Below are 15,948 nucleotides of genomic sequence, written 5' to 3' on the forward strand. Positions count from 1 at the left end.
ACGGCGATCGCAACCGGGCCGCACATCGCTTTCTCCACACTTCGGATTTCTACAAAGAGACGCCGTGATTGCAGCTCAGCGCGCAGCCCGGGTCCCCTGTCTGGCCGCTTTACATCTGGTGTCGGAGTCCTCCCTGCATTCTGGGTCACTCCCTCTCCTCTCCGTGCCGCTTCCGATCCGCTTTCGATCTGCTTCCGACCGTCCGCAACTAACCCTGCACTTCGGGGCTCAGCTGTAGCATCTCAGGCAGTCCGGGTTACGTTCCGAATCGCTTGTAGGAGAGATCGAGGTCTGGACCGAACGAACCTCCCTCTCCGCATCTCCGCCTCTGTTCCGACAGCTTCTTGGAAAAAGGCCCCTGCGTCTACGGCGATTGACTGTCGATCTCGGCACATATCTTCGTGGTAATCGGTGAACAGATTGACATCGACGATATCATCACCGTCAGTAAAGAGAGTGGCCATCACTGCACAGCACCCGCCAAGATGTACCACAGCCTCCTCACCGCGTCCTTCTTCATCGTGGTGCTGATTCTGGTCTATCGGAACCGCCAGTTTTTCGTCTCGCTCCTACCAGAGGCACTCGCCTCCCGACTTCCAGACGCGCTCCGCCCCGCATCCGAACTTCCCCTCTCGCACCCCCATTCCTCCTCCTCTGCCCCCTCCAACTCCTTCTTCTCGAGCCTTCTCAGCCGATTTAGCACTCGCACCTCGCACTACCTTCCCATCCCTGGCAGCTCGTGGAGCGCCAACTTGTCCAACGGCCTTTCCTCGTCGCTGTTCGACATCACTGCCAACATGGACGCGAATGACCCGCGGTCCGGGCTGGATCCCTCGGGAGCCCAGGATGTGCAGACGATCATGGCGAACCAGGGCGTGACGTTTGACCAGGCGCGGTTGATACGACACAAGCAGATCCTGGTGCAAAACAACATCGATCCAAACACCGGGTTGCCATTGGACAGCAAGGCGGTGACGAGCTTGGGCGGCAGGCCGGGGAGTAGTCGCGGGTAGTGGAAGCATCGGACGAATATACCCCTCAAAGCTGTGCGCTGCGCAATGCAAGTGACTTTCAGAAGGGCAATGCGAAGAATGTGCTAAGGATTGAGCGAAGTCTGCGAGAAGAAAGGCCAGTTGTCTAGCACTCGCCACCCTACCATTCTGGCCGTGCACGTTCTCGGAAGCTGTCCCACCCACCACTGCACCACAGACTGCATATACACAAAGAGAGAAAGCTGCTAACCAAGCAAAAAAAAAAGCGTTTCAATAAAAGGCGTGCGGGTACAACTACAGACTGCATGAGACAACAAGCAAAAGGACAGAGATTGGGAGAAGGAAAGAGCGCAGAGCATGATACGAGGGTGAAATGCCGAAGCCAAGTATCTTACGCCACCACGTGCTGCTACTGCTGCTGCGGCTGTGGTAAGCCCAAACTCGCAAGCGTGCTTCTCCTCCTACACCACCCGTCGCCGTCGTCGAAGGGGTCCGCGCTTTCCTCGGAGCCCGTGACGGCCTCGGGCACGTCCGGGCGCGAAAACCTGCGCGGGTGCCTATCGTAGCTCGACGCGCTCCGCCCGATCGACGGACGCCGGGGCGCGAACGGATGCAGGTTGAACAGCGGGCCTTCGCTCGCGCCGGCAGATGCACCGGATAATGCGGTGCGAGGACGGGAACTGAGGAGCGCGAGGTCGTCTTGGGACCCGCGCCGGGGAAAGAAGCGAAAGGGGAGGAGCTCGCCCCCGCCGCCGCCGCCTGCTTCCGAGGCGAAGCTGTCGCACCGCTGGCCGGTGGCAGCGTAGGGGTCCATCCCGAGCCACGGCGGCGTCTGTGGGCCGTTGTCGTCGGCGGCGGTTAGGGAGGTTTCGCGAGAGTGGCCCTGGGGGATGGTAGGCATCATTCGCGTGCTGGTGGTCGAGATGCCGGGGGCGAGCCCGGACGAGCGCCGTCGCCCCATGGCCCAGAACGATGCTGCGTCGGGCACGGGCCGTCTGCGCAGGGCTGTTGCGCGGCCGAGAGAGGATGTTCCTAGCACAGTACCACCTGCTGGTGTGTCGGGTTGAGACGGTGTTGTTCCTCCACGCATCGCCGTCGTGCTGGGCCGTTTTGACTTCACTCGAGGTAGCGTGCCAAATCGACTTTGGCAAGCGTAGTCTTCGATGGAGGATACGATCGGTACTTGGGAGCTCATAGTACCCGCTGCAATGGAAGGGCGCCGACTCCCAGCTGCCGACACGGGCAAGCTCCACGAGCCATCTGCACCCACCGGGAGCCCAGAATAGCTCTCACGCCCATACTCCTGCCCGCCGCCCCCCGCATCTACAAACATGTGCTCAAGCAGCAGAGTGTCCTGCGGCCGTGATTGTGACGCCCATGGTCTCGGACCGCTCCTCGGCCAACTCATGTGGTGCGATGCGGTTCGAGCGCCGCTCCTAAGAGAAGAGTGCTGTCGGGGACGATGGCTGATGCTACTCTGCCACACAGCACGTTTCTCGGCATCTTTCAGAACTTGTTCCCACTCCGTTGCCTCAGAGGTGGTGTTGGACTTGGAGGGGCCGTTCTGCAGGGTAGAGGACAGTGAGAAGAGGCTGCGCACAGAGTCTTTGCTAGACGGTCTCTTGGGACCACCGCGCGCACAGCGTCGCGCGTAGCTGCCGGACCCACATCCAGTTGGGAGGTCTGGCGGCGACATCTCAGGCGACGGGCTCGCGCCTCCGGTGGAGAATATCGAGTGGACACTCGACACTGAGTTGCGTGGAGAGGGCGAGCTAGGACTGAGTTCGCAGAAGCGAGCAGCTAAGGTCTCGACGGGCTCGTTGCGGGCCGCATTCGTGCGAACGCGTGGAAATGTTCCAAAGGGCTGGACGGTATCAGCGGGTGGCGGCGCGTGATCCTCGCGAGTGAACGGGATGATCTTCATCAAGATCCTGGAACGCCTCTTAAAAGAGGCTGAGGTAGAAAGGCTGCGGGCAGAGCCGCCGTCATCGAGATGGCTGCTCATGCTCGTGTGGGCAGCTTGGAAAGCCAGCTCTGTATTTGACTGAGACATTTCCTGTTTGCATCAACCATCACGAAAGGGTCAGCGACACGTTCATCCCCACATAGTTCTCTCCTCGGAATGAAAAAGAATGCCTACCCACCCAGTGCGTCTTTTTTCGTGAACCTGTGTAGTCGCAGGCGGTGCGAGAAGTGTGATTCGTTCAGGCAAGGAGAGTACCGACTTGTCCGAGTCCATAGACTGCTTGGCACGCGCCAGCGACACGGACGACCCTCGGGGCGGGATCCTCGCCGTGTCGATGCCCGGTGTCGACGGGGGGGTTGAACTCTCTTCGTCCGATGACGCAAGCAGCAGCTCACGGATGTCTTCCTCTGCCGCCTGCTCGCCACCGGTCGCTGCACGCGCAACAGCCTCCGAGTCCGAGTACACGAGCAAGGTGCTCCGCGAAAAATGTGTCTGCGAGTAGTGCAGCCCGTCGAAGCGCGTCGACTCTGCAGTGTTGATCGAAGTCACAGCAGTGCTGGTAGCAGCCCTGCGGAACCCTGGCCGTCGTGGGAACGACAACGACGATGGAGAGCCTGGCAAGCTGCTTGCGCCGCTCGAGCTCGGGTAAATGCTGCTAGAATGCGAGCGTGATGGTCGCAGGAAGCTGTCGGGTACGGTGAGGGTGTGCTTGCTGGACGAAGCGCGTGACGATGCAAAGACGGTGTCGCCTTTGCATGTGCGAGTAAGGTCGGGAAGTGGCGCCGAAAGGATGGACAGATGGGACATGATGATCGCGAAAGAAGGGAGCAAGTTTCAGTGCGGGGGTGCGGTCTTATGTGTGGATGGCGCGGTGTAGCGAACGATGAAAGGGCTGGTCAAAAGGTTCCGGATCGAGACACGCCAAACAGGATGGCATCCTTTTAACGAGTTTCGACGATCAGCGGGCTATGGCTATGCGCCACGTTTCATACCGCCTCGCTTAAGCAGGGTCGAAAGCAGGGACATGAAAGGGCTTTCGGGCGCGCTGTCAGGAACACGGAAGCGCAACCCGGACGGCGGCACGAAAGGCCAGGGCAAGGGCCAAAGGAAAATGAGGGCAAACTGCTACAGTACAAGAAAGACAGCTCCTCGGAAGAGACGGAGGCAACAAAGTCTCGAACATCAAGCCAAGGACTTTCTCTTCGGTGAACAGGTTTTCGAAAGGCGACACGTTTGACCGTTGACCGAGGCGCCGGACTGTGAAAGTGGTTGGCTTTATGATCCGAAGGATCGAGAACCCCCAGAAAGAGAGAAACCCGGAAGACACCAATCCAGCCGCTGCTTGTTAGTTTCGGGACTCAGCGCCGCGATCCATTTGGCAGAGATGGTTTGTCACCGGGTAATGCGACCGACGACTCGGAGGCGGACAGATGCTGCATCACTGCAGCGGACTCACACACTCCCTGAGGTGCACGTCTGGGGCCGAATGAATGCTGCTGGCTTGGACACGTCTGTGACAGCTCCGTTCACTCGTCATGGTTTGCGTCTCTAACTAAGGAACGGGTAAGCATCGAGGCATGAACAGACACGTCGAAGCGAGAGCAGACAATGCGGAGTTCGGCTTGATTGCTCTCTACTGTTTTGTCCGCCAAGTCGGGGTCTCATTTGGCAGGTTGCCAAAAATATCAAAAAGTCGGAGAAGCAACAATCAGCACTTAATGCCCTAAACACACGTTGCGACTTTCATCATCCAGTGGCTTCTTTTCCTCCTTATTTTCCAACTCCTGCTCTTACGGTCGAGGATGGGTAGAGCCATTCGCCGAGTCCGCTCCTAATTGAACCCAGACAGCCTCGCCGGTAGGCCTCTCAGCCAAGCACACTGTCAAGAACAAACGTGTCACCGATCCGGACTGTTTCGACTCCGCCCCACTGTCTTGCAGTGCGGCAAGCACGAGCGTTGACCCCAACGAGGAGGTCCAGAACTTGGCGCGCTCCTCTTAGAGCGGCCTTTCATTCGACAAGCGACGGTCATGGGCATGACGTTCTACCGCGATGAAAGATTGCGCTCTGGATTCGAACATGATGAGCTCGATAGCGAGGGTACCAATTCAAGTACTCAAGCGATCGACGTGGGTGGGGGCGTGCAAGTAAAGCAGCTTGTATGTCGCGAGCGCGGTGCTACTGAGTACTCAAAATGCATGCGTCCGCTGCTGATCCGCCAGCTATGCTCCGAAATTTTGTGCGGCGTGTGGCTTGCTTTCCAGTCTCAGGAACTATCGCATCGCTTCAAGGACGTTGATCTCAAAATAATGGCACTTGGTGTGCCCGTTGCTGGGGACTGGCAGACTGGTTGCTTCTTGCCGACGGATATGTTCAGCCACTTGTTCCTGCGTCGATCCGATAGCGGCACAACCGAGGGCGTTCGACGATGACTTGCCTTCAGGACATGTATTTGGGGCATACCTCAACCAGTTAAGCTGGTGCATCTCGGACCGGGAGCGACATTTGCATACACCTGCATACTGCTGATGCGCCCTTTCGGGTGTCTCATCGCCGCGCATGTCGCGCTTATTGTTGGCTTGCACCTTCTCTCTTTCTCTACTGGCAGGTATCGATTCGAGCAATTTGTGCACCATTGCATCTGAATACCTATCAGACACAGAAAGTTGATGCAGGGCTCTCAAGGTCGATCTGCGTCGCTAACCAGGAAGCTACCAGTCAGATGAGTCCGCACCAGCACTGAGGGATGGGATCAAGAGCTTTCAATGTCACAAGGCCCTCACGCTTGGTTCGCACGGCCGCGGACTACAGGCACGTGCTTGCCCGACAAGCCAAATTCAGCCAATCATCGGACTACGGTTTATGCTGAACGTCTGAGCTTCAACGAGCGTGAAGGGTGAGTAGGGCATATATCGGCACGAAGCAGCCGTGACGAATGAAAACAAGGGAGCGACCTTACAGATGCGGAAGATGTTACAGTAACTCACGTCGGACTGTCAAACTGTGCAGACACGAAAATGAGAAAGAAAAAATAGCGCTTTTTACCACGCGACAAATGGGCATCGCTGCAGTGCAGATCCACGAAGATCGTCCGAGCGAGTATTTTCTGATTTGTTTATTCTGCCTCAGCCTAAGCGACGTGTCCAAGTCCGCGTCCATTCTCAGATTGCCACTCCGCCATCTTTCGTCCTCTCGCCTCCCTCCGCTCATCAACAACAAGATCCAGGCAAGATACGACTGTCGTGCACAGTCGTATTGGGTACATGCATCAATTCCGAGTTTTTCTTACACACCTCCGGCCCTTGACTGCGCAGTCGCCGACATAATGACAGCTCTCGCTGTGAACTCCCCAATCACCTCCCGATGAGTTCTAGACAATTCTTTCACCGGTCCGCCTCGATCGGTCTCCGCGTGAGAGTGCAATAAAGCACAAGCAGCTGATTTCCCTCTCCTCTCGTCCTGCTCAAGCTGATGACCTAGGCTTTGATTCGGCGAATGAGTCGAGCAAAACTACTGCTTTTTGTTGGCCGCCGTCTTGCTCCTTGTTTGCTGTGTTGGCCGTGCGTCCGATCGAACCCTTGCCGGTCAACTCGTGTCTCTTATCTTTTGACAATCATGCAAGCCCCTTGCGAACATGGTCTAGCTCTAGACCAAGAGCAAGTTTGCACGGCAACGCCACACGCTTCACGCGAACTTTCAAATGGGCGGTAGGCTTCCGAATGCAATTCCTTCCCAGACGTTGCGGGAGTGTACCTCGCTGCTGTCCCCGATCGACAAAGCCCAAGCTCAATGCAATTACTGCATAGACGCCACGATTGAGGGATAGCCGACTGCTGTCATAGTAAGGCGACAATGAAAACGCAACGAGAACTGCGTGGAAGCAGACAGGCAATTACTTGGACCTCGTTGCAGCAGCCGTTTTACCTACATCAGCGGGGACGTCATGCAAGATCATAAAGCTGGATGACAGAACAAGAAGTGCTTACTCAGCTTGTTGATTATACGAACTGGGTGCAAATTTGGACAGCTCGTGTCCCCTTACCTGCTTGCACCAAGAGGCTTTCCACTTTGGCAATGTTCAAAAATGTATTGGTTTGACAGCCATGCCCCCCTTTGTGAACACTAATACTCTGTCGGGTTAATGCACCGGTCAAGTCAATTTGAGAACCATTTTCCTTGTGAAGGCAATCCAAACCCTAACCCTCCCTGCGGATCATGGTGAGAGAGTGAGATAGAGAGAGCCCTCAGCCCCGCGACTTTGTCCTGATTGCTCATCACTGTTGGACAAGTGTTTCCAGCCTTCTTTCCTGTGTTGTTAAATATCGTATTCGCCACGCAATACAATTCTTGACTGTCACGTCTCGTCCATCTTCATCTCACCTACCTTCCTTTCACGATGACTGATCGTAGCAGTTCAATAGAAGAGTCTCGGCGCTGGTTCCAGATGGGGATTTGCTTTCAACGGGACGATATTCCGAGCAATATGCGGCACTCTCGTCACCAGGCATTTGACATCGCCGCAAACGTGACCGTGAACATGTTCCGTTCCACGGCTCAAGTTTAGTATGATACTTTTTCAATATTCTCCTTTAGATCTTGTACCTTGTGATTGATGGCGGCTTGTTTGTCGATCGTGGTGGCGTTTTTATGCGACGGAAAATCTCAACCGGTACGAACGCCACCATGTCATGATCCCGTGGAGGAACATCGCTCTCCTTCCGGCGATGAGCTTTATTGACTCAGTTTTGCAATGAGCAAGGACGCTTCACCACTAGCTGTACTTGGATTGAAAGCGTGGCGCACATCGTGCAACTCAAACAAGTAGTCAAGGTTCGCTTCTTCCAAGTCCCGATTAGTCCTCCGTACTCCTTTCTCGCGCCCTTACGATCATTACACCATAGATCACGGCGAGAAGGGCACAAAGTAGACATACTGCGTCAAAGTACATTAGCTTTGTTGTGCTTCTGTATGCTTCCTCCATTTTAAAACCAAGTCACTTGTCGTTGCAGTCAATTCAGACGGTGGTAGGGGGACCCTGTCGGTCTTCACAGTGCGTTACTGGCTCCGACGCTTTGGTCGAGGTACACCGAAGCACGCCGAGCCAGATTCCGGGCTCAGGGAGTTGAAGTTCGCGTGCATAGATAGGTCTTCACCGCTGCACGTCCTTGTCTCACTTCGAGCCCCTGTCGCGTGTGTTCTCACTGCACAGAAAAAGCGACTGGCGATCACCCACACCGAGTTGCAGCTCAAGCACGTTTCTAACTTCCGTCGCACTCCTCAGCTCGTGAGCACCTTGTGCTACCGTTGTTGACTAAGAGTTTTCCTAGGAACAAAGAGGCCGATGAACGGAAAATGTGTGCGGCTGATAGGATCAAATGTTCTCCGCTTCCTTGCGCATGTTGCTAACTCCGCCCGACGTTTAATAGTGTCGGACAAACTGGTCCTTGTGCGTTGTATGCACATGTGCAGTCGTCTTACCGGCGAACACGTCGACGGCTATGCGTGATATTGGCGCTGTGGGAGACTCATGAGAAGCGCAGCAGAGTCGCAAATCTGGCCAGGCTCTCCTTCCTGCTTCACACGCCTGGGCCCGTGAAAGTCTAACCGAGCTGTCAAACCTCCTGTCGCCTACCTGTCGCCTATTCCGAAGGAAGAATGAATCTCTCGCAATTGTCAATGGAAGAACTACGCAAAGCCTGGTTGTGTTGACCCTGAATAGTGCGGTGTGTGCGTAACCACGGGAGCCTATGCCTTTTTCGAACGTCGGACTCCATACTCCATACTTTAGACAGGACAAACAAACACGCTGCACACAAGCCGTAATGCGGTACTCTCACTACTGAATCCGGTACCCTGACCTCGTCATTTCGTTATGCCCGAGTGTGCTACTCTCTGATCGCACAAAGCCTTTGATCAACCACTGCCTCTCGATGTGATCTTCATGAACTGGAGCACGGAACCTGTCGTCGGCTAAGATTACAACAAAAGGCGGTATGTACTGGTTCATGCGTTCTTCATGGCTTCCAAGGCACATGTTCGTGGAGAGTTCGACCGCGTCTGCGGCATCGCTGCTCATCCCCATGACAGATTCGCTTGGAGAGACCGTTTGCGCTTCTCTCTTTGTAGAATTGATGAGCCCCACCCAGCAAGTCTACCCCTTTGAACTTGTCCTGGTAGGCAGGTCGCTGACAGTAGAGCACCACTCCCCTGGCGGCTCGGCCGCCTCGGAACGGATGCATCTGCAAACAGGAGCAAGACGCAAGTTGCATCAGGTGTTCAATTTTTTCGTGGCGATCGCGCATCTCAAACGATCGTCACACGCCGCCACCGCCACAAACAAGGTCCAAGGTCGCCTTACGTGGCGCCGTGCTCTCCACTTCGTTGGTATTTCCGGAAGTTCGCTGTTGTGGCGTCCGACGCTCCTCGACTCTTTCCGGGCGCTTAAGACCGCTCGGCAAGGAGTCGGCTGTCAAGCTCCATTGCCCAAGACCATTGTGCTAGCCTAGTACATACTTGGTGACGCTCCCGCAGCAAAGTGATGCAGGTTCTTGCTGAATGCAAACCTTGATGGATTAACTCTTTATCCGGTTCAAATTGTCCCTCATATCTAGACAGCGTCTTAATATATCCATTCTGGGTGCTGTGACCGACGGAAGCCGGCAGGTTTGCGCCGGTCAAGGTCAGACGACCGCAAACATGAGGTCATCCGAGCTGAAGCATGGTCTTATATAGAGAGAGAGAGAGAGAGAGAGAGAGAGAGAGAGAGAGAGAGAGAGAGAGAGAGGAGAAGCTGGAAAATATCGTTCCGTTCTTGAATTGCTAACATACTTTGCTTAACTCAGGCATATCCGTGATATTGCTGCTATGGACCAAGCAATCAGCCCAAGCGATCCACCACCCATTGCGGAGAGCCTTAGGGAGATTCGACGAGGAGCGACAAAGCCAAGCATGCCTTCGGATCTGACAATCGGCAGGAATGTAACTGAGGTCTAACATCGAAAACGCGCCCCCCGCTCGCGTCGCGAAGAGGGAGGTCGCGCATATGGACTGACAGACCGCGAGGCGGAAAAGTGTTGGTCTTCAGGCAAAAGGAGGAATCGCGACCTGCTGCCTATGAAATTCTGGCTAAATTCTGGCTCGACTGACCAACACCCTGACCGATTGAGACTGGATTTGCAAAGCGAGGAACGCGAGTGCGTCGTGTGTTGGAAGTTGCAACGCTTCTTCTGCTCAATTTACACGAAAGCTGAGCGCGTCTTGATTACATTTCGCAGAAGCAGCAGCAGCAGCAACACGCTGAGTGAACAACTCAATCCAGAGAGCGCAGCCAAAGTCGGGTTCGTCTGGACGGCTGCCTCCTTCTTTGACATCATCATCTCGTCCTCATCTCGTCCTATCACCACACTCGGTGTAGACGGCGTCTGCACTGCCCATTCCCCCGCCCTTCGACTCGACATCTGTGTGACTTGCATTTACAATTACAACCCAGCAGCGGCCTGCGCATCTCGGTGACGACCAGGACCTCAACACGCGGCCGCTACCTGCCTATACCCAACAACCATGTCGTCGAAAGCAAAGAAGCTGAGCGCGCTTGCAGCCCTCAAGGCGAAGCGCGATGGCATCTCTCTTCCCACAGTACGTCTTTTCGCAGGCGTGATCGCTCGGAACATTCGGCGCCTCAATTGATTTGCTGACCCAGACCTTCTCCCTCTTTCATAGACCTCCAGATCGGGCGACCAATCCGACGACGATGATGCTATTTACGATGAAGTTTCGGAAGACGAGTACCGCTCCATTCTCCGGGGGCGTGTCATGAACGACGACTTCATCGAGGACGACGATGGCTCAGGATATGTTGATCACGGTCAGGACGAATGGGATGACCGAGCTAGAGCACACGACGATGAAGATGAGGACACCGAGGATGAACAGGAGTACTTCGAACGTACGGGTAAACGCAAGCCCAAGAAAGGCACAAAAGCTCGCTCCAAGCTCAAAGGCGCAGATGCCCCTTCGTCCGCGTACCAGAAGTCGAGCCTTTCAGCAGCTTTCAGCAAACAGCGCAGTGTTTCCGGTGCTCTCTCCAATGATCTCGGAGCCAGCCGCGCACGCGACGCTCAGCGGGTGCGGTCTGCCGCGCTCGACGCGTACCGTCCCACTGTGAGCAAGGAGAAGGAAGACGACTTCATGGCCAACCTCATGGGTAACCTCGACGAATTCGGTGCGCAGCCTTCTTCGTCCTCTCACGATCCAGCCAGCCCTTCCCCCGCCAACCGCCTCTCCTCCTCCCTCTCCAAGAAGCGCAAGCAGCACGAAGAAAGTGCCTTCTCCCGCTTCCGCACCTCGAGCTCCCTCGGTGCCAGCAACGGTTTCACGAGCCCTTCCTCTGGCGCTCCCACAAGCGACTCAGCACATCCTTCCAGCGACAACGTCGAGCCTCGCGTACACGTCAGCGGTAGCGACACGCCTCCCTGGGGTCCCAACCTTGGCTCGGATCCCGTCTTTGAGCTCGACGATGAACTCCCCGCCTCGAACAAGAAGCTACGTGGTCCCAAGGGCCTGCCCAGTCGCATCGGCAGCCTCGGTCTTGGAGACGCGGACAACGACGTCTTCATCAGCCACCCGTCCAAGCGTGCAGCGGGTCTCGGCAACGACGCTCTCGCTTTTAGCGACGACGAGAACGAGGATTTGGCGGTTCGACGAGTCGAGGTGGGCTCGCTTCCGGCGAAGACGGTCGATGCTCGCGGCCAGGCATCGCGACCGAAGCCGAGTGCGCCTGCCGCGGTGGTAACACCGCGTGCGGCAAAGCTCGAAGCTGACAACAAGGCGCCATCGGCATCGACACCCTCTTGGACACCCAAGCCTTCCCTCAAGGAGGACAACAAGACGCCAGCGAGCAGAAGCAGCTGGCAAAAGGTCCACAACGATCTCATGAAGAACGTCGAGCCCGCGACACCGACCCCGGGTGCTGCCAATGGCAACGTCAAGACGGCGGCAGGCACTGCTACGCCCTCGGCGGGCAAGATCAAGGCATTCGAAGACGACAAGTCGCTTTTCTTCTATTGGCTCGATTACCTCGAGGGCGAGAATGGCGTCGTGTATCTTGTGGGCAAGGTTAAGGACAAGGACTCAGGACGCTATGTCTCATGCTGTTTGACTGTCAACGGCATCGAGCGTTGCATTTTCCTTCTACCCCGAAGCAAGCAGCTCGAGAATGGTCACGAGACTGATCGCGCTGTCGGCGAAGACGAGATCTACGACGAGTTCGAGGAGCTCACAGCCAAGCATGGCATCAAGCGCTTCCTCTCCAAATGGGTCACGCGCAAATACGCTTTCGAGCATGCCGGTGTGCCTGCCGAGTCCAACTACATGAAGATCCGCTACGGCTTTGATGAGCCCCAATTGCCCTTCGACTTCAAGGGGAGAACATTCAGCAAAGCGTTCGGCACCAATACGTCGCCCTTCGAGCTCTTGGTGGTCAAGCGTCGCATCTTTGGCCCTAGCTGGCTCAAGATCTCGAACGCCAGTCTCGCTGAAGGCTCAACGCCCATCTCGTGGTGCAAGATGGAAGTCACCATCGACGATCCCAAGGACATCTCGCACATCTCGGACGCTGACACGACTTCTCCGCGCGAGACGCCGCCTTTGACTGTTATGTCGATCGCCGTGCGCACCGTTGTCAACCACAAGGAAAACAAGCAGGAGCTCGTCGCGGTCAGCGCACGCACTTGGAGCGACCACCAGATTGAGGATCCCACGCCGCCGGAACAGCTTCCCTGCTCCGTCTTCACTGCTGTCCGGCCGCTCGGCAACATGTTCCCGCCTGGCTTTGAGGCCGAGGCGCGCAAGAGCAAGATCAAGATTCACACACTCAAGTACGAGCGCATGCTGCTCAATGCGCTCCTTGCTCAGATCCACAATGCCGACCCGGACGTCATCGTCGGACACGAGTTCAACGGCGTCTCGCTCGACGTCCTCCTGCACCGTATGAAGGACCTCCGCGCCGACCATTGGTCTCGCGTCGGCCGCTTCCGCCGTCCCAAGTGGCCCAAGCTCAAGCAGGGCATGAACCTCAAGATCCTCGCCGGCCGCCTGGTCTGCGACTTGGCATCGGACAACGGCAAGTCGATGATAACCTCGACCACGTGGTCGCTCACCGAGATGTGCGGTACGCATCTCAAGATCCAGCGCGAAGACATTGATCCGGAAGAGACGGCGTCGTTCTTCGATTCGCTGGCGCCCTCACCCGAGCGCTTGATGACGTTTGTGCGCCATTGCGAGGTGGACACGTTCTTCCAGATGGCCATTGCCGCCAAGGTGCAGATCCTGCCGCTGACCAAGCAGTTGACCAATCTGGCGGGCAACAGCTGGAACAAGACGCTCAATGGAGGACGTGCCGAGCGAAACGAGTACATCTTGCTGCACGATTTCCACCGACAGAAGTACATCTGCCCGGACAAGATCTCGGCGTGGGAGAAGAAGCAGATCCAGCAGGCTGCCGAGCTCAAGGCCAAGGCGCGTGCCAAGTCTGGTGCCGGTGATGCTGTTGCTGCCTCAGCGGCCGCAGCCAACAGCAAGAAGGACAAGTTCAAGGGTGGTCTTGTCTTTGAGCCCAAGCGTGGGCTGTGGGACAAGTACATTCTGGTCATGGACTTCAACTCGCTGTATCCGTCGATCATTCAGGAGTTCAACATCGATTTCACGACGGTCGAGCGTCCACCTACGCAGGGGCTGGAAGACGAAGAGGTTGCAGCGACTGCTGCCGCTGCTGCTGCTTCCGCCGGTGGCGAAGGTGAGGCGGGCGGTGACACTGCCGCCGACGTGGACAAGATTCCGGACATCCCATCGTCGGACGTTGAGCAAGGTGTGCTTCCACGCATCATTGCCCAGCTCGTCGCGCGTCGTCGACAGGTCAAGTCGCTGATGAAGGACAAAACGGCAACACCGTCGCAGCTGATGCAGTGGAACATCAAGCAGCTTGCGCTCAAGCTCACAGCCAACTCGATGTACGGCTGTCTCGGCTTTGAAAACTCGCGATTCTACGCGCGACCTTTGGCAGCATTGACGACGTTCAAGGGACGAGAGATTCTCACCGCCACTAAGGACCTGGCCGAGTCGATGCTGTTGGATGTCATCTACGGTGACACGGACAGTGTCATGATCAACACCAATGCCACTGAGTACCGCGAGGCGCTGCGCATTGGTCAGGAGTTCAAGAAGTCGGTCAACGAACGATACCGCCTGCTCGAGATCGACATTGACGGTGTGTTTGAACGCATGCTGTTGCTGCAGAAGAAAAAGTACGCCGCTGTGCTCGTCGACGAGGATGGGAAGCGTAGCACGGAGATCAAGGGTCTGGACATGAAGCGCCGTGAGTACTCGGCGCTGTCCAAGAACGTGTCCAACTACGTACTGGACCAGATCCTTTCGGGACAGGCGACCGAGCTCGTTGTCGAACACATCCACGAGTATCTCTCGGACATGTCGAACAAGATCAAGACGGGCCAGGTGGCGTTGGACGACTTTATCATCTTCAAGCGGCTGGGTAAGAATCCGGAGGACTACCCGGATGTCAAGTCGCAGCCGCACGTGCAGGTGGCGTTGCGCATGAAGGCGAGAGGTGGCAGTGCGAGGATGGGCGATGTGATTCCGTACATCTTCTGCTTGGGCGAGGATGGCACGTCGAGCACCAAGACTGCGCAGGCGGAGCGGGCGCACCACCCGGACGAGTTGAGGAAGAAGGACAGCGAGCTCAAAATCGACTACGAGCACTACCTGGCGCTGCAGATCCTGCCGCCGGTGGAGAGGCTGTGCGAGAGCATCGAGGGCACGGATCGGTCGAGGCTGGCCGAGTGCCTGGGGTTGGATCCGGCCAAGTACTCCCACGTCTCTGCGTCCGGTGTTGGTGGTGGCGGCGCTGGAGTCGATCGCGAGTTTGCAACGCTCGACTCGCAGATCCCGGACGAGGTGCGATTCGCACAGTGCGAGCCTCTTACGCTCACCTGCCCCACCTGTCGGGAGAGCAGCGCCTTCCTCGGCCCCGCACACCGACCGCGCTCGGCTGCCGTCAAGCTGCCGCTGGGCGATTCGACCAACACATCCGCGCAAGAGCGCAACGCCATCTCGACCAAGGGCATCCGCTGCACCAACCCAGCGTGCCAACGCATGCTGCCGCTCGCCACGGTGGCGATCCAGCTCGAGCTCGCGGTGCGCACCTACATCGACCGCTACTATGCCGGCTGGACCGAGTGCAGCGATCCCAACTGCGGCTCGCGCACGCGCATGGCGAGTGTCTACGCCAAGAGATGCCTCGCCATCCACGATGCGAAGTCGGCGGCCCTGCTCGATGCCACCGCACAAGTGGGGTCGCACCTCGCCTGCCGTGGCCGCGTCGAGCCGAGTTACAGGGACAAGCAGCTGTACGACCAGCTGGTCTACCTCGAGTCGCTGTTCGACGTATCGAGGATTCGTGACAAGGTCTCGGCGGGGACGGCAACAGCGAGTGCTAAGGCGTGGCAGGATGAAGTACTGGCCATGCTCGACGTCAACAAGCGCGAACTGGATGCGCTGCACAAGACGGTAGACAAGTATTTGGCAAAGAACGGCAGGAGGTTTGTCAAGCTGGCGAGTTTGTTCAGGTTCATGAAGGTGTGAGGGTTGATCACGCGGACGATGTCTTTTTCAACACATGTGGTTTTGTTTTCTCGTTAGAATGCTAGAATCTGTCTCGTTTGCATCTCATTTGACTCCAGCTCCAGACGGTTTGTGCACGTCGTCCTGAGCTTAGCATTCACGCTGAAGTGAGGTTTGTTGTGCTGCTGCTGCATTGCATAGATATCTAGCTAAGGTGAGGACCAATGGCGAAGAGGGAAAGGGAGCGAAGAAGTGTTGGGTCAGTCAAAAATGTCCCTGTTTGCACGATGCGAACGCATATGCGCATCTCTCTTCTGGTCCGTCTGCCCGTCCTTTGCCTTGGCCTGGGTCTGCCGG

The 15,948-nt window shown here is 56.7% G+C and overlaps 3 protein-coding genes across 3 annotated transcripts; 2 read left to right on the plus strand and 1 right to left on the minus strand.

The window, feature by feature from the left end:
* Positions 1 to 485: 485 nt before the first annotated feature.
* On the plus strand, positions 486 to 1,013 carry EX895_002094 (uncharacterized protein; the record flags this gene model as incomplete). Its single annotated transcript, XM_029882693.1, has 1 exon — positions 486 to 1,013. One exon carries the CDS (start codon positions 486 to 488, stop codon positions 1,011 to 1,013), a length of 528 nt encoding a protein of 175 aa, XP_029740838.1.
* Positions 1,014 to 1,401: 388 nt separating this feature from the next.
* On the minus strand, positions 1,402 to 3,765 carry EX895_002095 (uncharacterized protein; the record flags this gene model as incomplete). Its single annotated transcript, XM_029882694.1, has 2 exons — positions 1,402 to 3,048; positions 3,160 to 3,765. 2 exons carry the CDS (start codon positions 3,763 to 3,765, stop codon positions 1,402 to 1,404), a joined length of 2,253 nt encoding a protein of 750 aa, XP_029740839.1.
* A 6,753-nt stretch (positions 3,766 to 10,518) lies between these two features.
* On the plus strand, positions 10,519 to 15,612 carry EX895_002096 (uncharacterized protein; the record flags this gene model as incomplete). Its single annotated transcript, XM_029882695.1, has 2 exons — positions 10,519 to 10,593; positions 10,678 to 15,612. The coding sequence occupies 2 exons, from the start codon at positions 10,519 to 10,521 to the stop codon at positions 15,610 to 15,612; spliced, it is 5,010 nt and encodes a 1,669-aa protein (XP_029740840.1).
* Positions 15,613 to 15,948: the final 336 nt, after the last annotated feature.

This window comes from Sporisorium graminicola, chromosome SGRAM_13 (genome assembly GCF_005498985.1).
Source record: "Sporisorium graminicola strain CBS 10092 chromosome SGRAM_13, whole genome shotgun sequence".
Taxonomy (NCBI): Eukaryota; Fungi; Basidiomycota; class Ustilaginomycetes; order Ustilaginales; family Ustilaginaceae; genus Sporisorium; species Sporisorium graminicola.